Genomic DNA, 25,381 nt, shown 5'->3' on the forward strand with positions numbered 1-25,381 from the left:
GTTCCCAGTGCCTCCTGGAGAAGGCGAGCTGGTACAGCAGGCAGGCATGGTGAGCTGATGCAACAAGATGACACAACAAAAGAGACATAAAGAGGAAAGACAATGAGACACACAACAAACTAGGGAGCTGAGGTGCTCAGGTGACTGAGCACCTCTTCTACATGGGAGGCCCTGGGTTCAGTTCAAGACGCCTCCTAAAGAGAAGAAGAGCAGGCACAGAGAGCAGACAGTGACCTCAAACAATAAACGGGGATAAATAAATAAATCTAAAATAACAAAACAAAATTAAAACAAACAAACACTGAACATAGGAGTTCCTTGAACATACATGCCTTGCTCTTTCACGACTCTCTGCCTTTTTATCCATTGTTCGCACTCTGGAATGCGTTCCTCCAAGATTGTCTAACTAGCCAACCGTTTTCAAAGCTTCAGGCTAAATGACAATTCCCCCTCAGAATCTTCTAATTCCTCAGCTCCAACAGATACTGGCTGCTTCTCTTGTGCATCCTTTGCATCAGCATTAATGGGTCAACTTTAAAATTTATAATTATGACTTTGTATATTTGTATCTTTATTAGATTTTCAAGCTTCTAGTGCCTATCTTGTATACTCTGCACCGGTGTAAGTGCTCAATAAAATATGTTTTGAGTGAAACGACTGAATGAACGTTGGGCACTGAGGAAGCTGTTAAGATGAATTAGGTGAGTTTTCCCTAAAGAAATGTGGTCTAGTAATGGAGAGAATATGCACATAAAATCATGAAATATATTTAAACAACAAAAATTCCCCCCTTCCCCCCCGCAGAATATAAAGGAGTTAAGTACCAAGCACAGTGGCAGTGATTAAAGGTAAAATTCTTGGAGGTGCAGAGGGAAGTAATTCCACTTGGATGGAGGAATCTCAGAGATAGTAGAAAGTAGGACTTTATACAATTTAAAGATTAAGTTCTAAAGGTAGGAAGGTTTAGGGTGTGTACAGTGCAACTAAACTGAGATATAGACTGTATAATTTATTTTCAGAGCCTTGAACAATACTTGAAGCAGGTATAGATTGCCAACTTGATGAAAACGTATGTTAACTTGCAAACTAATTTATAAGATAATTGATTGGACCTCTAAAAACATCCACCTCTAAGACAAAGTACAAAACATATTTAGCTCATAATAAACTGAGCTACTTCAACAATTTTAACTTTTTAAAAAATTTTTATGTTAAAGGTAATGGATGTGCATTTAGGAGGTTAATGGGTAAATTGGAAAAAGGACAAAGAAGAGAGATCAGCCACAATACAATCACCAGTTAGTGTTTTGGTGTATATCTACCAAAACTATTTTTAATGCATATCTCTATCTCTCTGTTCATCCATCTATTTAATCTACATTATTTTTCAAAAATAAATTTCCAATTACACTGAATATTCTACTTTATAATCTCATTTTTTTCCCATACCAGCTCATGAATATTTCCCTAGGACATTAACTCTTCTTCTATTCCTTGCTTTTTAATGGGCTGGACGCAAATTGTTCTACTGTATGGCTCTACCAAAATATATTTAACCAATTCTTTCCTATTAGGCAATTATGTCTTTTTTTGTTACAAATAATGTGGTAACATTCTTAACATGACTTTTTGCACCTATCTGATTATTTTCTTACTACAATTGTCTCTAAGTGGAATTTCTCTGTCAAAGGGTGAAAATGTTTTAAAAGATCCATACACACTGCCAAACTTCCCTCCTAATTATCTTCTCCCTTGCTGTGAACTCTCACCTGGTTCCCTGATTGTTAACAATACTCACTTTTTTTATAGGAGTTACTGGAAATTGAACCTGGGACCCTGTATGTGCAAAGCAGGTACTCAACCACTGAGCTACACCTGCTCCAATACTTGCTTTCTTGAGCTGTGAAAAATCTTTGCCAATTTGATAGGTGGGAAAATGGTACTTTATTTTAAATTTTTAAAATTTCTTTTATTAATAGGTAGGATAAACATGCTTTCATAGGTGTATTGGTCATTTTGCATCCCCTTTTAAAAATAATTAGCTTTATCACATCCACTGGAATGTAAACTCTAGGAGGGGAGATTTTTTGTATGTTTTATTCACTGCCATATCCTTAGAACCTATAGTAGTGCCTGGTGCACAGTAGGAATTCACTAGATTTTTTTTTGTGACTAAATGTATTGTCGGATTGGATGCTAGTATTTTTTTAAAAAACAAATCAATTTTATGGATACATATAAAAGCATAAATCCATCTAGAGTGTATAATCAATGGTATTTGGTGTAATCACATATTTGTACATTCATCATTTCAATCACTCTTAGAGCACTTTCTTTATTCCAATAATAATAATAAACACAAACCAAACAAAACTCATCACCTCTTAATCTCTCTGTGCTTCCCCTGCTGTACATAGCTGCTATTCTTTTTCCTTCTCTCTAGTGGGTGCTAGTATTTTTTAAAATGGATTTTAAAAATCTGTATGTGTTTACATAACGCCTACTAATCTGACAAATTTACCCAATTTTCCATCTCTTTTTAATTTTGCTCATGGTATTTTGTCAAAGGCAATCTCTAAAATTTGTGTATCACCCATTCTATAAGTGTTTCTTTCCTTAGCTATTACGCTTAGAAAAGCCTTTCCTTTCAAGATTGAATAATGATTGTGGCAGTTTGAGATTATTTTATGAATCCCCAGAAGAGAAAGGCTCTGTCTGTAAACGAATCTATTCCTTTGGGTGTGATACCCTTTGATTGCATTAAGTTCAGCTGAGCTGTCTTGATTAGATTACATGTTACAATTGGTGCTTTTTGATTTTCAGTAAGGCATGACTCAGGTTGTGTCTCCACCTCCTTGCTGGGTCTGATAGAAACAGATACTCATAGAGACACATAGGAAGAGAGAGCTCTGTCAGTTTTGATCCTACCTTGTGACAAAAAGGAGAAGGATCAAACAGCTGAAGCCCCAGGGAGAGTTGAACCAGCTAATAGTTAAGTTTGGGAAGAGAGCAGGACAGCTGAGACTGATATAGAAGCCTTAAGATCTGAAACTGGGAAGAAGCAGAGCAGCTGAGCTTGAGAGTGGAAGCCCAGAGGGGAAGGATAAAATCTCACAGAGATCGCCTGCTATCTTGCTTCACACGTGGCAGCTGACTTTGGTGAGAAAGTACCTCTTATGGTATCTTGAGTTGGACTTTTCCATGGCCTTGGGACTGTAAGCTTTTAGCCCAAATAAATATCCTTTATAAAAGCCAACAAATTTCTGGTACTTTGCTTCTGCAGCCAATTGGCAGGCTAACATAAGGATCCACCTCTATTTTCTTCTCATATTATAGTGTACGAAAGTGCTAAGTAAATGCTAGCAGTTCTTATGTCCATCAAGGAATAAACAGGTCCTTCTTCCCTGATTTCCACAGCCACCTTATTAATATACTATAATGTGTATATAAATTTGAGATTGCACCTGGACTTCTTATTTGTTTCACTGGTCTTTCTGTACATTTTTGTGTCATTACCACACTGTTTTAATTATTGTGATTTAATCTTCAGCAGTTAAAGTTCTCCTTTTTCCTCTTCACTGAGTCTAACTTTTTCAAGTTTCAAAATAATCCCATTAGTATTCTGATTAGAATTTTATGCAACTAAGTAAATAAATTGGGGAGGTGGCATCTTCATAGTATTATTGAATATTGTCTTAGTTTGCATTATGGCTGTTGATAACAAAGTACCAGAAATGGAATTTTTTAAGAAAAATCAATTTTATTGATTAATATTAATAAAGCATACAATTCATATAAGGGGAAGTTTATTAGGGGAAAATCTTACAGTTCCAAGGCCATGAAATGTCCAACTCAAAGGACCATCAGAGAGGTTTTCTCACCAAAATCAGCTACTAGTGGTAGTGGCAACCTGCCATATGGCAATCAGGCATATGGCAGGACCCATCTTCTCACCCTTGAGCTGCACCATGGGGCCAAGCCCCTTGGAGGCTTCTTTCTGTGCCCCTGTGCTCTGCTGATTCCAGACTCCAGGACCTTTCTCAGCCTCTCAGGGCATCTGTCCTTGAGTTCAGCTGTGGGTGATCACACATCTCTTTCTGGGCCTCAGCTCTTTGAGCCTCTTGGGACTTCTCACCTTTCTGCAGCTGGAGGCAAACCTGGAGTCGTCTCTCTACTTTCTCCTTACTCTCACATGGCAGGATCAAAATAGCTTCCTTTCACTCTGTCTCTGTTTATATAAAGGTCCAGCAAGAGGGCAGAGACCCCACCTGAGTCAGGCCTCACTGACATATGACATAGTCCCATCGAAAGGGCCCCACACCCACAGGAATGGATTAATTCAAGAACAGAATCTTTTTCTTTTTAGGATTCATAAAATAATTTCAAACTGTCACAGATATTCTGATCCAGGAACTTCTCATTTAAACAAAATTTTTTTGTATCTTAGTAATTTTTGTCATTTTTATTATCTTATTTTTTTTAAATTTATTTCTCTCCCCTTCCCTGCCTGCCCCCCAGTCATCTGCTCTCTGAGTCCATTCGCTGTGTGTTCTTCTTCTTTTTTTTTTTTTTTAAAAGATTTATTTATTTATTTTAATTTCCCCCCCTCCCCTGGTTGTCTGTTCTTGGTGTCTATTTGCTGCGTCTTGTTTCTTTGTCCGCTTCTGTTGTCGTCAGCGGCACGGGAAGTGTGGGCGGCGCCATTCCTGGGCAGGCTGCTCTTTCTTTTTCACGCTGGGCGGCTTTCCTCACGGGTGCACTCCTTGCGCGTGGGGCTCCCCCACGCGGGGGACACCCTTGCGTGGCACGGCACTCCTTGCGCGCATCAGCACTGCGCATGGCCAGCTCCACACGGGTCAAGGAGGCCCGGGGTTTCAACCGCGACCTCCCATATGGTAGACGGACGCCCTAACCACTGGGCCAAAGTCCGTTTCCCTGTGTGTTCTTCTGTGACTGCTTCTATCCTTACAAGCGGCACCGGAAATCTGTGTTTCTTTTTGTTGTGTCATCTTGTTGTGTCACCTCCCTGTGTGTGCGGCACCATTCTTGGGCAGGCTGCACTTTCTGTCGTGCTGGGCGGCTCTCCTTATGGGGCGCACTCCTTGCACATGGGGCTGCCCTACACGGGGGACACCCCTGCGTGGCACAGCACTCCTTGCGCGTGTCAGCACTGCGCATGGGCCAGCTCCACATGGGTCAAAGAGGCCCAGGGTTTGAACCGCGGACCTCCCATGTGGTAGGCGGACGCCCTATCCATTGGGCCAAGTCCGCTTCCCAGTTTTGTCATTTTTAATGTAGATCTTCAACATCCTTTATATATTTATTCCTATACTTTTATTGTTAATATCTGAATGCGATCCTTCATAGATTTTCTAAATTCCTGATCATTATTAAGCTGCTGATTTTTACATCTGATATTTGTAGGCTGTAGTGATTACTGTAGTGAATTTCATTAGTTTCAATAACACAAGGTAATTCTCTTAGATCTTATGGGAGAACAATTACATCATGAAAAGAATGAAAATTTAATCTCATTTCCAAAAGATATGTACTTGTTTTTCCTATTACATTACATTGGCTAGAACTCTCAGAACAACTTTACATTGTAGTGGGAACAAGTGATGTCTTTGTCTTGTTGCTCACTGTATTGGAAATTGCAGTATTTCACCATTGAGTATAAAATTGATGTGAAGAGGGATTTTATTTTTATGTTAAGAAAATAAGTTATGATGAATTTGGAGCTATCTATCCCAGAAAAACCTGTTCTTAGACAATCTATTTCTGTGGGTATGAACTCATTTTAAGTATGATTTTTTAGGAGGTTACCTCAGGTAAGGCATGGCCCAATTCAATTAGGATGAGTCTTTTTTTTTTCCTCCAATATTTTATTTTACTTATTTATTTCTCTCCACCCCCCCCCCCCCAAATGTTTGCACTTGCTGTGTCTGTTCGTCTTCCTTGTTTTTCTAGGAGGCACTGAGAACTGAACCTGGGACCTCTGATGTGGGAAGGAGGCACCTAATTGCTTGAGCCACCTCTGCTCTCTGCTTTGTTGTGTCTCTCATCATGTTTTCCTCCTCGTGTCTCCTGCTGCATTAGCTTGTTGTGTTAGCTTGCTGTCTTGCTAGTCTTCTTTAGGAGGCACCAGAAACTGAACCCGGGAACTCCCATGTGGCAGGCAGAGACTCAGTGCCATACTGGCTTTCCTAGGATGAGTTTTAATCCTATTACTGGAGTCCTTTATAAGCAGAATGAAATTCAGACAGAAAGAGAGACAGTCAGGGGAAGGAAGAAGCTAAAGGTAAATGGAGAGGCCAGGAGAGGCCAGGAGAGGAAGAGAGGAACCCACGACCAAGGATCACTGGTAGTCAGCCCTAGAACATCAGTCTTTGGGAAGAAAACATCACCTTGATGATGCCTGGATTTGGACTTTTTCCTAGCCTTAAAACCATGAGCTAATAAACTCCCACTGTTTAAGCCAACACACTGCATGGTATTTGTGTGAGCAGTCATGAAAACTAAAACAAAAGCATTTTTCTAATCCTAGTTTACCAAGATTTTTTTTGTCTATTTTGTTTTTTAATAATCAGGAAAATTTGTGAATTGATTAAATGCCTTTTAACTTTTACCAATCATATGCATTTTTTTTTCCTCCTTCAACCTATAAATGAATTATATTAATGTATTTCCTATTGAACTGTGGTTCGTTCCTTGAATTCAGATAATCCAATATATAACTTTGCCTTGATATGCAATTTTTTTCTTTTGCAGTACTGGGGGCTGGGGATTGAACCCAGGACCTATTATGTGGGAAGCCACATATGGCTCAATCACTGAGTCATATCAACTCCGCTGAGTTGTTGTTGTTTTTTAATTTGTCTTGATTTTTTTTTTTAGGAGGCACTGAGAACTGAATCTGGGACCTCCCATGTGGGAGGCAGATGCTTAACCTCTTGAGCCACATCTGCTCCTCTTAATTTACATTTTGATTTATTTTATATGCAGATTTATCTTCCTAATTATATTTCCTCTGGGTTAACATTTGTTTGACCTTTTTTCAGGATACGGAGAAAGAGGTACCTTTTACATTGCTGGGGCATTATAGAATGGTGCAGCAAATGTGGAAATCCTTTCAGTGGCTTCAGCCACTCCCACTTCTTGTTATATACCCAAAAGAACTGAAAGCAGGGACTCAGAGATATTTACACACCAATGTTTATAGCAGCATAGTCACAATCAGATGAATGGATAAACAAAATGTGTTGTGTACAAGCAGTGGAATATTACTTGGCTGTTAAAAGGAAGGAGGTTCTGATATATGTGACAACATGGATGAATTGTGAAAACATTATGTTAGGTGTTAAATAAGCTGGACACAAAAGGACAAATGTATGATTCCACTTATGTGAAATATTTAGCATAGGCAAAGTCACAGAGACAGAAAGTACATTAGAGGTTACCAAGTGCTGTGGGGAGGGAGAAATGGGGAGCTATTGCTCAATGGGTTCAAAATTTGTGTTTGAGGTGATGAAAAAGTAGGGTAACAGATACCAGTGATGGTAGCACAATACTGTGAATGTAATTACTACTACTGAATTGTACACTTGAAGATGGTTAAAATGGGAAATTTTGAGTTGCATATTTGTTACAATAAAGTTTTAAAAAAACCGATTTGTTTGCCCTTTGAGTACATCTTACCTGAGACAGGAGAGGGGAAGCTAGATGCATGTAGGGTAGAAAGGGAACTATAGCTAAGGTGGGAAATTTCTCATAGTTAATGCCACACAGGATGAAACTGAGAACAGGGCTTCAGTTTCTAGATTACTTACCCGTTTGGGTTTCTTTCCAGCTCATTTAAAAGTGTATGATCACAGTACTCAAAAACTAAATGCATTTTCCTTTTTCTCCTGAACACTTCAATGAGGTTCACAAGGTTTAGATGTTTTAATTGCTGCAAAGAAATTGAAATACAACATTTAGGGATCTATTTGTAATAATAGTTCCTCCCCTTACAATTTTAAGGACTGAAGTCCTTGCTCATCAGTTTCTATGCATCTCTTGTACAGAATTTCATTATAGTTATAAGAGAAATTGCTCTTAATGAGAATTATAGAATCTTAAACTGGGAGAAATCTAAGATCTCAACTAATCCACCCATAATAGATGATAACTAAACTGTCTGAATCTTTCTAGCAAATAAAGCAAGGAGATACACAAGTTAAAATACAAGTACTAAAACTAAAACTACTTTATGTATTTTGTGGAAACCTAAAATAGCCAAATCATAAAATAGCTTAAATAAGAAGTTGAGGAAATGGAATTACTGAGTAGAAGATTATAAAAATCATCAATGCCACTTAGCTTACCCATTGCCATGAATTTAATGGAACTGTCAGCTGTATTTGAACCAGTCTGGACTCTAGTATGGGAGGCTGGCTCTCAGCAATACTAGACCACAACCCACAAGTCTGGTTAAACTGCCTATTCTAGGAGAACCCAGGTAGTCGGCATTTTACTTCTACATATTCAGCTCTATTCTTTGATTCTATTGTTCTCTCTTATGCTTAGATATTTTTTACATGTTAAATTATATTTCCTAACTGAAGCATTTCACCATGCAGCCTCAGTTTAATATTGTAATAAAGGGGAAAATTCTGAATATGGTGATCCATAATTAGAGTGACTATCTAATCGTCCACACCAGGACGATGGGTGCAAGCCAGGACTACACTCCATGCCATGCTACGTACGGTCACCCCGACTATAGCAGGGTGATACAATTTAGCATATAAACCAGGGCACTTCTGAAGCGACCCTGGGGCAACAGCTCTAAGCCAGCACTGTCTTGGACAAACCAGGACATATGATTATACCTACTTTTGACTCATTTTTGCTGTTATTTTTCCATCATAGGAGACAAACCAACTTTCCAAACCCTAGGCCACATACCCAGAAAGATCAATAATGAGGGAGAATCCTGCGTTTTGTGTGTAGCAGAAGCTCAATAAATAACAGCAGGCCCAGGACAGGGGCTTAGGTACAGGGCTCTCCACAATCCCTGGGATCCTAAGTGTGGTCTGCCCAAAACAACAGCAGCCTGTGATTACATGACCGCTGCGCAGCAGTTTGAGAAAAGGGAATCCAATATATATTAAAAATATGCCTAGAGCACCAAATCAATTTCTATATGCTCCACTGCCTAGGAGGGCGTCCACCCAGTAAGCCAGCTGCTGTGTGCTGCAGTAAAACTGTGATGCGTAAGTGAAGCAGGACACCTCCCAGAGGAGTGCGGGCTTCAGATGCCACAGCTGGATGCAACATCAAGGTCGAACCCGACAAGCCTCCTGCCTGTGGGTGGGTCAGCAATTTATATCTCCTTTGCAAAGGAAAGGGACTTAGCATCACCCCCCTAAAACAAAACAAAACAATACAAAAACAAAAACTCCATGACTTGCCTAAAGTAAACATTAGCAAATCAAATTTAAACAACAAGAGTATGTGAGGAAGGTAAGGTAGACAGGTCAGGAAGGAATATGTTCAGGGCATGCATGGTTGCAACACCAAAAGCAGGTGACATTCTGAAAGTCACCGCCAGAGAGACCAGCTGAATTGAAATCTGGCTGTTACCTTAAAGCTCATTATCAAACTGGGGTTCTGGTAAACCAGGGGTTACTAACTGAGCATCGACTTTACTTGGAGACTTTGGTTGGGAGAAGGGGTCAAAGCACAATTTTTATTATCAAACAACACAGCTGGTAGCTTAGTTCTGGGACCCAAGCCAGGGCTGGCCAGCTGACCAGCGCCCTCTGCTGGGTAAAGAAGAAACAGCAAACCATTTTAAAAAAATCAGGATGGATGTGTTCTTGAAAACTGTGCATATCAAATTCTATTCTAAATAAAGCACTGGAACTTGTCTGCGGAAACCTACTGCAGATAACATTTTGTTTAAAAGGGTAGATTATATGATAACTATTGTTCCCCTCTTTATAAACTAAATTTCTGGGGTTTTCTAAAAATAGTTTAAAAAGTCAAAAGTAAAGGTAGGCTGTGCATTCTCCAGGAAAGTAAATCACAGAGTCTTGTTACTCAAAGTGTGGTCCTAAAGCAGCATCTTCTGTCCCATCTGGGAGCTATTAGGAATGCAGATTCTTAGGCCCCACCCCACACTCCAACTCAGAATCTGCATTTCAATAAGATTCCAGGGATTCTTATGCACATTAAAGGCTGAGAAGTACTGCTCAGTACTGTCTTTTCCTTTCTGATAATGTGCTGGATGAGAAGCATCTCTACAGTCTCTAAAACTGTAAGATTTTAGGATAGGAAAAATTTTACCTTGAGATTTTATGTATCTCAAATTCTATTATATATTATAATTATAACAAAAACCTTTGCATAAAAAATGTATACATATTCCAATAAATTCAGGCTGCTGGGAGGCTGTTGCCTGCAAAAGGTTCTCTATCAATTTAAAGTTTCTATTTGGGAATGAGACTGTTACCGACCAGAAAGATTTGTTTTTACATCTAAGTGACTTTTAAAATAGAGTGCACCCGTATATTAACTATGTAATCACTTATTTTGCATAAGAAGCCAAATAGAATCATTTTACAGCTTTTTCAAAGTTTTACTGTTGATTGTGCAAGTCCCTAGAAATTTATAAATAATCTACTCTCAGGAAAAAAAAATGTATACATACTGGGGGTGGTATTCAATATGTTTAAGAACCAGCCCGGCACAGGCAGGAGCCAGTCAGTATCTCGTCTACCAGAGCACTGGGGTGGACCTGTAGGGCCCCTGCTGTTCTGTGAGGGGAGGAGGAGGGTTTGAGGGGGCTCCAGAGGAGGGGCCAGGGCTTGAGGTTGGGGTGGGGAGGAAAACACTGGGAGGAGTGCTTATCAACCAGAAGGCTAAGTATGTCAGTATTTTAACAATCTACAGCTGTACTCTTATGTACCAGCTGACCAGGAGAGCAAAGCCCAAAGCGAAAATCAACTTATTTCCCAAAGTTGCTGCCACAAAGGAATTTAAGTCCAATGAAAAAATCATATACTACCTTAAAATTCTTTATCATTTTGTCATTCACATTTTGCCCAATACCATGTCTACATATATATTATAGATAATTTATGTAGAAAATTAACCTACCTTCAACATACGTATTTCTCTTAGTGCTATTTTCTTAACGACTGGATCATCTTCAGATTCCACAAATTTTTTAATAGCTACTACTTGTCCAGAGGTTTTGTTTCTGCATTTGAATACAACCCCATAAGACCCTTCTCCAATCTTAGCTAATTTTTCATACTTTTCCATTATGTCCGAAGTGACAAAATTATTGTACTGACTTGCAGAATGATGTTGCACCTGGAAAACAGATTTGTTCACCTTAAAAGAAGTTATAAAGGATGATGTTCTCAGAGTCTACTAAATAAAACCAATTTGCCAAGGATGTCAAAGGTGTATTTCCATTAATTAATTTTAAAGTATACCTTTGTTAGTGATACTTTTGTTTAGTTTTGTCCTATACAGTTCTTCTACCTATCACAGTGACCTCATATTATTATTTTAGTTGAATTAAAAGATTTTGGGAAGGTGCGTCTCATCCTGTAGCAGGGCCTGCACCCATGTCTCCGGTATTAGAGGTTTCTCCCTTACAAGGTTTATAATAGTTAAAAGTGACTTGCATTCCTGTGACATAGAACAACGCCCCATCCAGAGCCTATGTGCTCAGATATAGCTCATTTCCTCACAAGAATAGATAAAGGAGCCACAAGACACCACCAACCCCTCCCGCGTCCCTACAATTCACTACCCCTAGCCCACCACCCCTACCCATCCCATTGGCCCTCTGGTCTTACCTAAGCCCCTCTCACTGACTGAACATTTTCCAGCCTAATGATGTACTGTGTAAATTCATGACCGCCTCTGCCAGAGGCAGGCTGAAGTCTCTCTTCAAACCCCGCCCCCCCCATGCTGGCAGCAGGGCTAAAGTCTGTTCTTCAGACCCCCTCTGTTGGGAAAGCTTCCCAATAAACTTTCTGCCTGTAATCACAAGTCTCTGTGTCCCAGTGAGTGCTGTTTATCACTAACATCAGGTGTGTATTTTTCCTTTTTTTCTCATATCTTAATAAAGTCTTTTAACTGGTTAACTGGCCTCTAAACAGGCACATCTCTGCATTCATACTTGCGATGAAGCCAAGAACCTAGAAACCCAGAAACCCGAGCGTTCTGCTAACACTTGGCAAGCTATGGCAGGAGACAAAGAGGTGAGTAACACTCCCCGATACCCGGTGCAGGTGGTCTATTTGTGTCTAGAACTCGTAAACCAGATTTGGGGTTTGCAGGCTACAGATTGGATAATAGTGAAAGGTGGAACCCATGACTTTTGAGGAAACTGCTGACTTGTGGAATCCTTGGCCTCCAGGGTTGGACAGCCACTCTTCTAGTCCAGTGGCTGCTGGAGTCCTGTGACCTCTGAGGACAGGGGAGTGGGGGGCTTCCCACCTTGAGCATCAAAGATCCTGAAACAGCTGGTCAAGAGAGAAACCAGTTTTCCCTGAGACTTCAATGACCTCAGTGAGAATATACTAGGAATTGGTGTTGCTCATTCACGGTCTGTCAGAGTCAAAAGGGGAAATAAGCCAAGCTCTGAAGTAAAGGAAAATGTGTTAAATTGTATTTTAAAGCATGGGCGGGGAGGTGGGGGGTGTAAATAAATCTTAAAAAAAAAATAAATAAATAAAGCATTGGGAACTATTTGGTTATAAGCCAATAAATAAAAAGAATGAAATTCTTGTGCAAAACAGCATGGTCACAGTGCAGATTAGAATAGTCAGAAACAGCCTTCAAAGAGATCTTTTGAATATAATGTTATATTACAGTTAAATTTACTGTGTAAGAGAATTATAAGTAAAAAAAAAAAAAATAAAAGAATACATTGAAAGGAACCTTATCCAATCTACTGTTTTCATCATATTCAAGTAAGTGATTAAACCATGATGCTGTAAAATCCAGCTGAAGGAGCATTTCATACTCTTAAATATGGTGTTTATTTTTTTCCTCCTTAAATATGGTGCTTTTTTAAAAAAAATTTATTTTGACATTTAAAAACTGCATTGACTAGAAAAAGTTGTGTAAAAAGACATGATACAAAATGCTTCGTTTCCATCTGGTGGTGAGAAGAGAGAGAAAATGTGGGCAGTTGAATAAAGCAGCCATTAAAAACAGTAAAAACAAAAATTTTTTTGTAAACAAAATCTTTCTAGAACATCCTCTATTGCTCTTAGTCTTTATTCATATGGAGACACAGATCTTTATTCTAAGCCCTCAAGGAAAATATGATAAAGCACAAAGAAGATAGATTTCTCTAATTCTTCATTAAAGGAATGGTTTAATTTTTTTATACCATTCATTTGTGAATTTTATGCTGACTAGATGACATGTTAAATGACCAATAAGACCAACATAATTAAATAAAGCAGTACAGAATTAAAAATATAAAAATTCTAAGTACTCTCCAAAATCCCACCCCACTTCACCCAGCAGAATCTTATCAATATAGTCTAATAATAGTAGCTAGTATTTAAATAACACTGTTCCAAGCAAATTATGGATAATCTGTACGAATATTGTATGAAGTAGGCATTATTTTAATCCTCTTATATAGATGAGAAAACTGAGGCACAATGAAGTCAGTACGGAATCAGAACCCAGCAATTAGGTTCCAGAGATCAATTTTCATCATTACAGGATACCTCCTCTAGGTTAATTCAAAAGATTGTGGGAAGCAGATGTGGCTCAAGCGATAAAGCTCCTGCCTACCACATGGGAGGTCCCTGGGTGGTTCCTGGTGCTTCCTAAAGATGAGAAAGGCAGCGAGCTGATGCAACAAGAGACAGAAGAAGAAAAACATAATGAGACACAACAAAGCAGGGAATGGAGGTGGCTCAAGGGATTAGGTGACTCCCTCCCACACTGTTGGTCCCGGGTTCAGTTTCTGGTGCCTCCTAAAGAAATAAGGAAGATGAACAGACACAGCAAGTGCAAACAACAGGGGTGGAGTGGGGGCTGGGGGGGTGAGGGGTGAGGGTTAGAAATATATAAAATAAATCTTAAAAAAATAGATCACACAATTCAATTATTTAAGTCTTAGTATTAATAAAATGTCAAATAAAGAGTTTGACCACTTTAAAAATTTCTCATGTTTTAAATGAGTACAATTTATTTTTACTTAGTTAAGTCTTTTCCATCCATAGATTATCTTAATGTAGAAAGAAATCATCTATTCTCACTTGCCACCCTAAAAGTATACAGCCAGAAGATATGTTTACTTGGATAAATCCACTAACATATTATTTTACAATGTGAATCTTATTTTAGTGGATTCTATTTCCTCTCCTAATAAAGAAAACTCAAAATACACACTCACGTAACACATGGAAAATCCATCACAGATTATGTTCTCAAATCTCTATTAACTGTACTGTATTTTTACATAGTATTGTTATCTTAAGGGTATTTAGATATAGGTATAAATATATTTGCCTTTCCTTAACCTAGGAATAGGTGGCTGAGACAAGAATGGAATAGGAGAAGCAAGGAATTTCCTTTAGAAAGTTCCTGGTACAGAACTTTACGAATTTAATTAATATTTACTTTAAATTCTAGCTTTATAAATTTAATCTACTTGATAAGCACTATGGTTTTTGGGGAAAACTATGAATATGCAAAAAAACTTAACTGTGAAGTTTTAGTCTACGCATTTTTTCTTATTTCCCTCTAGGTCTAGGTAAGTGGTCTAATGATCTATTAATCTATGTTTCCTTCTTTAAAAAACAGATTAAATGACTGATTTTTCAGACTAGATATAACTCTCTATCACATCAACCAAACTGCTGAGTACAATAAAATAAGTTGCCAGAAAACAGTATTTAACCTGTTATGACAATTTGAAGTTTTGTGAATCCTGGAAAAGATCATGGTCTTTGAAATAACCCATTCCAGTGGGTGTGGTTTCCTCTGATTGCATTAGATTCAGGTAAGAGGTCTTCTGATTAGATCACTTTTGGATTAGACTGCTTTAGGGCCCTTGATTAGACTACATCAGTGAGGTGTTACACAGGTTGGGTCTCTGACCTCTTGCTGAAGGCTTCTGTAAGGGAAGAACTGAAAGCAGAAACAGAAAGAGAGCTGCCAGTTTTACCCTGCCATGTGAAAGCAGATTCCAGGAGCTCCGATAGCTGCGGAAAGAGAAACCCCGAGAGGTTGAGAGAGAGGCTGAGAAAGAGGCTGGAGGCTGGAATAAGGAGAGCATACAGGTATGGAAAGAGGCCCCTCCCAAGAGGCAAGGCCCATAGAGCAGCTCAAAGCTGAAGAGATGAAGCCCTGCAACATGATCACCCACAGTTGAGCTCGGGCAGAAAGTGAGCCCGGACGAGAAGAGATCAGTAGAGCCGCTATTTTGCCTTGCCATGTAGCAGGGGGCTCCAGGATCACCTGCAGTTGATCTTGGTGAGACCACATATCTGATGATGCCTTGATCTGGACATTTTCACAGTGTAAGAACTGTGAGTTTTACCCTAATACAGTTTCTATTATAAAAGCCAATCCTTTTCTGGTATTTTGCTCTCAGAAGTATTAGCAAACTAAAACATCTGGGAAGTTCTCAATATCATCTGTTTTCTAAAGCCCGTGTAGAAGATGAATCTGAGTCTGACTCAGAATGAAGTTAGACTGAGGCAGGAATTCCACAAAGGAATTAATGGCTCTATTTCCACCTTACTGAGGCTAGAGTTTTTAAAAGGAACAATTCTTAATCTTTTATCTGAGGTATAGACCAACTATCCACTTTCTTGATGAACATCTCAAAATAGATGGTCAGAATCATCTCAAAACTGGTATATTCTATACCAAGTGCCCAATCTTCTTTCTTTCCTTATTTTCCCCTACACAGACCTCATAAACCTGCTCCACATTATACCCACAAGTCTTATCAAGATACATATGGCAAAGAACTTAGACTGTCAAAGATAACAGCAGCTGCAAAAATCAAATCTCTTCATACATTTTCCACAAAGCTATACAAATCAGTTAGAAGAACAAGTAGAACCACACAAATCCAAAACCTCCAAAGTGATAAGAAAGAAAGAACTCTACAGACTGAAGTAGAAAAGTAAGCCCCAAATTCTGGCAGAGATATCTCTTGACCTCCCACTGAAAGCCTGTGCAAAGAGCAAAGACAGGGATTGGTGGGGTCTGGAAAAACTGAGGAAGAGAGAAGAGGAAAAGAAGGGCTCAAGATAGACTTAAGATCATTCTCCCAGAAAAGAAAATACCTCTCAAGTGCAAAAATACTGAAAGCATCTCCTATTAGGTCAGAGCACTGACTATAGGCAAAGGATTTAAAAGTACATGGGGAAGGGAGTGGATGTGGCTCAGGCAGTTGGGCACCCACCTCCCACATGGGAGGTCCTCGGTTTGGTTCCTGGTGCCTTCCAAGGAAGATGAGCAGACAACAAGTGGACATGATGAGCAGAGAAAATGAGCAGATACAACTAGGAGAGACAATGAGCAGAGAGATGAGGGAGCTCTGGGGGGAGGGGGGTTAAAAGGAAAAAAAGTATATGGGGATAGAGGTGGTACTCCTGGGGAAAAGGAGGATAAGAGGGATGGATGAGGTACCTGTTACAGACTGATCAGTGAAGAGGAAAAGAACCAAGAGGGATAAATTTAGGATCTTGTAAAAGAGAATGTGACAATCAAAGGACACAGAAACCCCTCTCCTAGGAAGGAAGGGAGGAAGTAAGGAAGGAAGGGAGGAAGGGAGGAAGGGAGGGAGGGAGGAAGGAAGGCAAGAAGGGAGGGAGGGAGGGAAGGAGGAAAGAAGGGAGGGAGGGAGGGAGGAAGGAAGACAAACTATACTTTGCAACAGTGACAGAGGAGGAATCTTGAACTCGGATTATTGTAAATAACACAAACTAAATCTTGCCCAAGAAATAAAAGAGGAAAACTATCCCATACAAAGGTGGTCTAGGAAGAAAACAGAAATGAAAATAAAATATTTCAGTGGATGAAAATCACTTAGAATACACCTAACCATGAGGCTGAAGAAAAATAACACAATACTCCAAAATGTTTTATATATGCTCTAACAATCATTTGCAGATATGAAAAGCCTTTTTGAATCAGAAATTCAAACACTAAGACAAGAGATGAACAACAACAACAACAACAACAAAGGAATAAAATGATGATTGAATTTAGGAAAGAAATGAAAGAAAAAGACAAATTTACCTCAGAAATAAAGACTAAATTACAAGGTCCCTACAGGAGATATTCAAATGAAAATTTAATAAGAAGCATCAAAGAAAGGCAAGACAGTAATTAAAAGAAAAAAAATGAGAAAAAAAGTAAGAGTTGAGAGAGAAAGTAATTGAAATGGAAGACAGGCAAAGAAGAGTCAACACATGTTTAATTGGAGTGTCTAAAAAGAAAACAAAACAATGGAACAGAACAAATATTTGAAACTAAAAATCCAGAACATTTTCTGGAAATAAGACCTGAATATATATCTTGAAAGGGCACAGCAGTATTTGGGAAAACTGACAAGAGAATGAAAAACTCTGAAACATATTAGAATAAACTGCCAAAGATAAAATCCTCAGGGCCTCCAGGCAAAAGGATTAAATAACTTAAGCATAAAAGGATTAGGCTGATATCTGACTTACCAAGAGCAACAAACAAAGCAAAGTAAAAATGCAGCAGCATTTTCAAGAAACTGGAAGGAATAAGTGTGAACGAAAGATTCATTCTCCATCTTGTCAAGCTTTCCTTCACATATCAAGGCTATAGATAAAGAGTTTTAAATGTGCAAGAATTCAGGGAATGCTGTACTCAAGAGGCTTTTTTGAAAACTTTACTGGGGGATGACATCTCTTACTAGAGATGATTGGGCAAATTTTAGCAAGGATCAATGGTGGTCATTAAATATATTATTAAAGACTAAAACAAAGGTAAGGACAAGGATAGAAGAATAATATATAGTGGTTATAAGCTCTGGCAATGTAAAAGATAATGCAACTAAAAATGTAAGAAGAATGCTGAAGGAAAGAGAAAAGCAGAATAAGCTAACTGAAAAATAGGCAATAAGTATAAACAAAAAATAACATTAAAATACTGAAAAACCAAAGAGCAAAAAGTTAAATAGGAAAACAGGGACTATGGGCAGGTTTTAAATTTTTTTTTTTAAGTATGACTACAAAAGTAACTATTTGAACAAAAATAGAAAACTTCCTAACCACCAAAAGAAACTAAAAAAATAAACAGCAAATATAATACACATAGTAATTATAAAATAACATTAACAGAATAGAGACTAGTATCAGACATATAAAAAATGCGAATGGGCTTATTAATTCATTTAAGAATATAGATTTTCCATTTGTTTCACAAAGCAAGATCCAACTATAAGCTATATATAAGAGACACATCTAAAGTGATTCAGAAAAGTTAAATATAAAGAGATGGGTAAATGTATACAAGGTTGACAGAAACAATAAGAAAGCAGGTATGTGATCCTGGTATCGAATGACGTAGAATTCAAGCCAAAAAGGTATGAAATGCAAAAATGAGGGGCAGTTTTTAATGCTAAAAGACCTAACTCACAACGAAGAAGTAGTAGTTTTGAATACTAACGCCCAAATAACACAGCAATTACCTTTATAAAGCAGAAATGCAGAACATGAAAGGAGAAATTCAAGTAGACACATTGGTAATAAGACTTGAACATACCACTCTCAGTAAAGAACAGGTCTACATTTAAGTGCATAGAAGACCTAAACAATAGATCCAATAAGGTAGACTGGGGGGAGATATATATAATTTTACTCTCTGATAATATAGAATACACCTTCTCAAGCACACATAGAATAATCACAAAAATTGATTATATATTAGGTCACAAAGAAAGTGCCTGTACATTTCATAAAGTAGAAACAATACAAACAACATTTTGATTACAATGCTATCAAAGTAGAAATTAGAATAAAACTTAAAAAAAATTCCACTTAGAAATTTAAAAAACTTTTTATTACACATCTCTTGGGTAAAAAGGGAAATTGAAATTATGGACTTAAAAAATAATGATAATGAAAACACTACATATCAAAATCTATAGAATAAATTTAAGCTGTGGTTCTCAAATAAGGGTGATTTTGCCCTCCAGGAGATATGTGGCAATGTCTGAGGACAGATTTGATTGCCATGAGTATAAAGAGGCCAGGGATGCAATTTATAGGACAGATGTCCCACAGGGAAGAAGTATTTGATCCAAAATGCCAATAATCCTTAGACTGAGAAACTGATATAAAGCAGTGAGAAGAAAAATTAAAGACTTAAATCAATAAAAATGAAAGAATAAAATTAAATGTATTAAAATCCTGATTCAGAACACTAGAAAAAGAACAAAGTAAACCAAAAGAAAACAAGAAAGGAAATAATAAAATTAAAGTAGGGAAGTGGATGTGGCACAAACAGTTGGGCATCTGCCTACCACATGTGAGGTTCTGGAAGAAGACAAGCAGATGCCTACACCCGCCACAAGGACAGCTAGACGCCTGCACCTGCTGCAAAGAGAGCTAGACACCACACCCTGTCACAGCAAACAGATGCCTGAACAAGCAGATGTCACAGGTTAGTAGACACCGTAGCCTGTGGGGAGCAGGTGTGGCTCAGGCCACTGGGTATTTACCTCTCATTTGGGAAGTCCTGGGTTCGGTTCCTGGTGCCTCCTGGAGAAGACAAGCAAACAAGGATCAGACAGACAAAGAGAACCATGTGGGGGAAAGGGGATAAATTTAAAAATAAAACAAATCTCTAAAAAAAGCAGAAAATAAAGTAGACAATATATAAATAGATCTAATCAATTAATAAAAATCCTGGTTCCCTGAAACACTTAATCTAGGAAATCACAAACTAACTTCAAGTAAAAGAAAGAAAAAAATATGTAAAATAAGAAATAACAAGAGGGAATAACCATTAAACAGAAAAAAATTTTTTGCTGTAATCTCTGAAAACCTAGATGAAATGGGTAATTTCTTAGAAAAATAATTTACCAAATTTGACCCCATTAAAGATTAAGGATTTAGACTGATTTCCATATAAGAAATAAAGTTACTTAAAAGAAAAAGTTCCCACCAAAAAGCACTATGTTTTTTTTCTCTTTTTGCCTGTGGTGAGGTAAAGAGGTAGGTGAATCATATTCCTAAACCATAATTATGCAACTGGGCAAAATTGCCTAGAACAACTAATTCTGGGGCTCTGGAAATCAACAAAAGGCAAAAAGCAAATTTTGAAGTGTTTATTCATGATAAGCCGCTAGAACTCCCCTCATAAACAGTAGTAGTCTGAGGTCTTCATGCCTGGGGCTACTCCTAACCCCCCACACCATCCTGGTAGCCCAGCTCAGTGGGTGCAGTGGTGTTATCACTGTGGCCTGGCCATGAAAACCAGCAGCCTTCTGCCCAGAGGTGGTGATCCTGATAGGGCTCAGAGGCTGAAAACCTGAGACAACACTGTCAGTAAAACTACAAACTCACTAAGAAAGAAATGGGTGAAAAACCAATGATTTGGTAGCCCAAAGATATTGTTCCAGTTGGGGTCAGCAGTAGACCAACCAGAAATCTATGGGAAGATCCTGAAAAGGAGAGTGCCACAGAAGGGCTAGCTCTCCACACATATCCCTGGTTAACCAGGAAACTACAGGCATGCAAGGAGGAACCCAAGAAGGCCTGGAGAAAAGCTAAAGCTAAAGTAGATTTGAGAACTGACTGAACTTTGAATGAGCTCAACGCACACACTGATCCACTGGTAGAGGGCAGAAGACCTATGGGCTGAGGTGTTGGAGCCTACCTGCTGTTCTAGTCATTAGTGCATACAGACACAATGGTGGCCCCTAGACAGTGAGGCTGAAAAATAAAATAAGAATAAACGTCTGAACAGAGATATCAGTAGCCACTATCTAGGGGGGAGGACATTCTGGCACACCAACAGGTTGTAAAAACAAAACAAACAAAACACAAATCACATATAAAACCCTTAGAAGAGAAAATCAGAACCCAGGGTTGCTACAATATATTACCTAAAGTGTCCATTTTATTTTATTTTTGTTGCTGTGGAAACACACATGTGATAAACAATTTGCCATTTTAGTCATTTTTAAGTGTACAATTCAGTGGCAAAAAGTCCAGTTTTCAATACAAAAAATTATGAGGCAAGCTATGAAAAAGAGAAAGTCAATAGAAGCGGAGTCTGAGTGGACACAGATGTTGGATTTAGTTGACAGGGACTTCAAACAGGCAGATGAAGATGGTCAACCACCACACAAGGGATCCAAGAGTGCCTACAACTGCAAGCAGGAGAACTGCACCCATCAACTATGTGAGATCTAAGCCCCCTCCTCTTGATTTAGAGGTGGAATGGACATCACCACAGGATGTCCACAGGATGGAGGAATAAAATATGGATTAGACTGGACTGGTATTCTACTACAGAACGACTGTGACTCTAGCAGTTGAAGAAACTGTGTCATTGATGTGGAGACATTGGCCATGGTAGTTGCCGAGGGGAGGGAGAGGGAAGAAGAGTTGTGATGTGGGGACATTTTTGGGACTTGGAGTTGTCCTAAATGATACTGCAGGGACAGATGCTGGACATTATATATCCTGCCATAATCCACTGAATGTACTGGGGTAAAGTGTTCACTACAATGTAAACTATAATCCATGCAGTGCAGCAGTGCTCCAAAATGTATTCACCAAATGCAATGAATGTGCCACAATGATGAAAGAAGTTGTTGATGTGGGAGGAGTGGGGTGGAGTGTGGAGTATATGGGAACCTCTTATATTTTTTTCATGTAATATCTTTTGTGATCTATGTATCTTTAAAAAAAAGGCAATTAAATTAAAAAAAAAACAATAAAAACCCCACAAAAAACAACTATTATAAACATGCTTATAAATGTGTTCAAATAATTAAAGCAAACTAAATTTAAAGAATTAAAAGAAATATGGTGATAATGACTCAAAGAATCTCAACAGAAAAATGGAAACTATGGAAAAATATAAAATGAAAACTTTACTAGATGGGCTGATTTGCAATATCAGAAGAAAGAATCCATGAGTTTGAAGATAGATCAAAAGACAAATACCAGGAAGGACAGAGAGGAAAACAACTGGAGATGAATGGAGCCAGAGAGACTTGGGGATAAAATCAATAGTATCAACAAATGTATAATGAGATCCCAGAAAGAGAAGTGAGAGAAAGGAGCAGAAAAAATATTTTAAGAAATGGTCAAAACCTTACCAAATTTGATTAAAAACAACAAACATTAATGTACAGATCCAAGAAGCTCAATAAACCTCAAGTAGCATAAACACAGAGATCCATACCTAGATACATGATAATCAAATTGCCAAAAACCAAAGACAAAAAGGAAGCCTTGAAAGCAGCAACAGAGATATGAATCACATACAGGGGAACAGCAATATGCTTAATGACTGACTTCTCATCAGAAAAACAACAGGGAAAAAAATTAGTTCCTCAAAAAAGAAGTTCTTGAAAAAGATCAACAAAATTGATGAACCTTTAACTAGAATAACCAAGAAAAAAGAGGACACAAAAATTATCAAAATCAGAAATGAAAGAGGGAACCTTACTTCCATCCTACAGAAATTATAAAGATTACAAGGGAATAATATAAACTTACTTTATCCAACTGTAGCAGTTTGATATGGTTCATGAATTCCAAAAATAGATATTAGATTATGTTTGTAAACTGAGTTTGATTAAATGATGATTAGGGCTTTGTTTGGGCCATGTCAGTAGAGTGCTGAGCCCCCGCCCCTTAGTGGATGGGGACTCACAGATAAAATACATGGCAAAGCACTGATTTGGAGTTTTGATACTGGAGTCTGGGAAGTAAACACACAGGAGAAGAACACAGAGGAATAGAGACGGCTCCTTAGACATGGCAGAAACCCCAGGAGAGTGACAGAGCCGTTTGCCTGATAGTGTATAGCTGCCCTTGTGGAAAGAGTATAGCAGCTGATCCTGGAGAGAAAGAACTCCAGGAAGAGAGGAACCCAGGAAGCCTGAACCCTTGGCAGATGTCAGCAGCCATCTTGTTACAACATGTGGCAACAGACTGCGTTATGGCCTGGTAACTATAACCTTCTACCCCAAATACTCTTTATAAAAGCCAACAGATTTCTGGTATTTTGCATCAGCATCCCTTTGGCTGACTAATATCCCAACCAAATTAGACAACTTTGTTGGACAAATGCATATAAAGATGCAAAATTCCAAAACTGACTCAAGAAGAAATAGAAAATCCAATTACACTTACAAAAAGTAAAGAAACTGAATTAGAAATTAAAAATCTACCCACAAAAGAAAAGCCAGGTTTGGATGGTTTTGTTGCTGAATTTTATCAATGATTTAATGAAGAAATAATACCAATAACATAAACTCTTTCAGAAAACAGGAGTAGGGAACACTTCCCAGCTCATTTTATGAGGCCAGAATTATTACTCTGAAACTAAAGTCATAAAAATAAATCACAAGAAAACAACAGATCATTAGTCTCTTGAACATACAATCTCTAACAAAATCATCAGCAAACCAAACCCAGAAACATAAGGATTATATCCCATGACATGTGAGGTTTATTTCAGGAACGCAAGGTTGTTTCATATCTGAAAATCAATAAGGTAAAACACCGTATCAGTAGAATATAGGACAAAAATAACATGAGGATCTCAATTGATGCAGAAAGTTATTTCCCAAAATCCATTATCGGGGAACAGATGTGGCTCAAGCAGTTGGGCACCCGCCCCCCATATGGGAGGTCCTAGGTTTGGTTCCCGGTACCTCCTAAAGGAGATGAGTAACACAGTGAGCTGATGTGAAGGGCGGGCACAGCAAGCTGATGCAATGAGATGTAGCTATGAGATTATGCAACAATTTGTTGCAATGAAGAGATACAAATGAAAGACACAACAAGCAGGGAGCAGATGTGGCTCATGTGACTAGGTGCCTCCACCCCACATGGGAGGTCCCAGGTTTGGTTCCTTGTACCTCCTAAAAGAAGACAAGCAGACACAGAGAGTAGAGAAGGAGTACAAACAATGGCTGGCAGGGGGGATAAATATTTTTTAAAAAATCTATACCTATTCACAAAAGATTCATAAAAACCTCAACAAATCAGGAACAGAAGGGAACTTCCTCAAACCGATAAAGGGCATTTATGAAAACCCTACAGCTAGCATCATGCTTAATGGTGAAAGAAAGAAAGATTTCCCACTAAGACCAGGAAAAAGATGTTCACGTTCACTATTTATATTTAACAATGTATTGGAAGTTCTAGCCAGTGCAATAAGGTAAGAAAAATAAATTAAAGGAATACAGACTGTAAATGAAAAGTAAAACTGTCTGTATTTGGAGATGGCTTGATACTATATATACAAAATCTTAGTGAACCTACCAAAAAAAAAAAAAACACCAAAACTTATTAGAACTAATGAAAAAGACTTGAACATAGTAGGATACAAACAAGATCAATATACAACAATAAATTGTATTTTTATATACTGACAAAAATAATTTGGAAATGAAATTAAGAAAACAATTCCATTCACAGTAACATAAAGAAAAAATACTTAGGAATAAATTTAACAAGTGAAGTAGTATATCTGTACAATAAAAATTATAAGGGAAAGGATGTGACTCAAGCAGTTGAGCTCCCACTTCTCACATGGGAGGTCTGGGGTTCGGTTCCCAGTGCCTCTTAAAAACAAACAACAAGAAACAAACAAAAAAGCCAACTCAGGTGAGCTGATGTGGCTCAGTTGTTGAGGACTGGCTTCCCATGTACAAGGTCCTCAACTCAACGCCTGACCCTGGTACCTCAAAAACAACAACAACAACAACAACAACAACAAAACCAAAATTATAAAACATTGGAGAGAAATTAAAGAAGAGAGCGATTAAAGGTGAAAAATGCCATGTTCATGGACTGGAAAACTCAATTTCAGTTCTCCACAAATTGATCTATGGATTCAACTCAATCCCTAAAAATCCCAATGTGTTTTTTTTTTGTTTTTGTTTTTTTTTTGTAGAAATTGACTAGTTGAACCAAAAATTTATACAGAGGACTTCCGGCAAGATGGTGGCTGAGTGAGCTTGCCTTGCCGTCTCTCTTGGGAAGAGGCAGCTGGGCACCGCTGGAGGTTCTCCGGGACCAGGCTTTTTCAGGATTTTTTCAGGGCAGGAAGTGTCTGGACATCGATTTGGTGGGAAGGTAATGGAAAGGACTGGTCTATAAGA

General features: G+C 38.3%; 1 protein-coding gene across 18 annotated transcripts in view; it reads right to left on the reverse strand.

Annotated features, from left to right (window-relative positions):
- Positions 1-25,381, reverse strand: part of CDKL4 (cyclin dependent kinase like 4) — a 124,026-nt gene that overhangs the window by 84,773 nt on the left and 13,872 nt on the right. For 9 of the 18 annotated variants that reach the window (XR_011646087.1, XR_011646088.1, XR_011646092.1 and 6 more), the window contains exons 2-3: positions 11,146-11,364; positions 7,830-7,951 (exon numbers count right to left, since the gene is read on the reverse strand). Coding sequence is in view for 11 of the 18 variants with exons in the window: in XM_058278430.2 (XP_058134413.1) it covers positions 7,830-7,951; positions 11,146-11,313 (290 nt within the window). In the remaining 7 variants the exon portion in view is untranslated. Of the gene's footprint in view, positions 1-7,829; positions 7,952-11,145; positions 11,365-19,747; positions 19,788-20,907; positions 20,964-25,381 lie in introns of all 18 variants that reach the window. The other 9 variants (XR_011646086.1, XR_011646089.1, XM_071208783.1 and 6 more) reach the window with 2 other exon arrangements.

The sequence above is a fragment of the Dasypus novemcinctus genome, chromosome 17 (genome assembly GCF_030445035.2).
Source record: "Dasypus novemcinctus isolate mDasNov1 chromosome 17, mDasNov1.1.hap2, whole genome shotgun sequence".
NCBI lineage: Eukaryota > Metazoa > Chordata > Mammalia > Cingulata > Dasypodidae > Dasypus > Dasypus novemcinctus.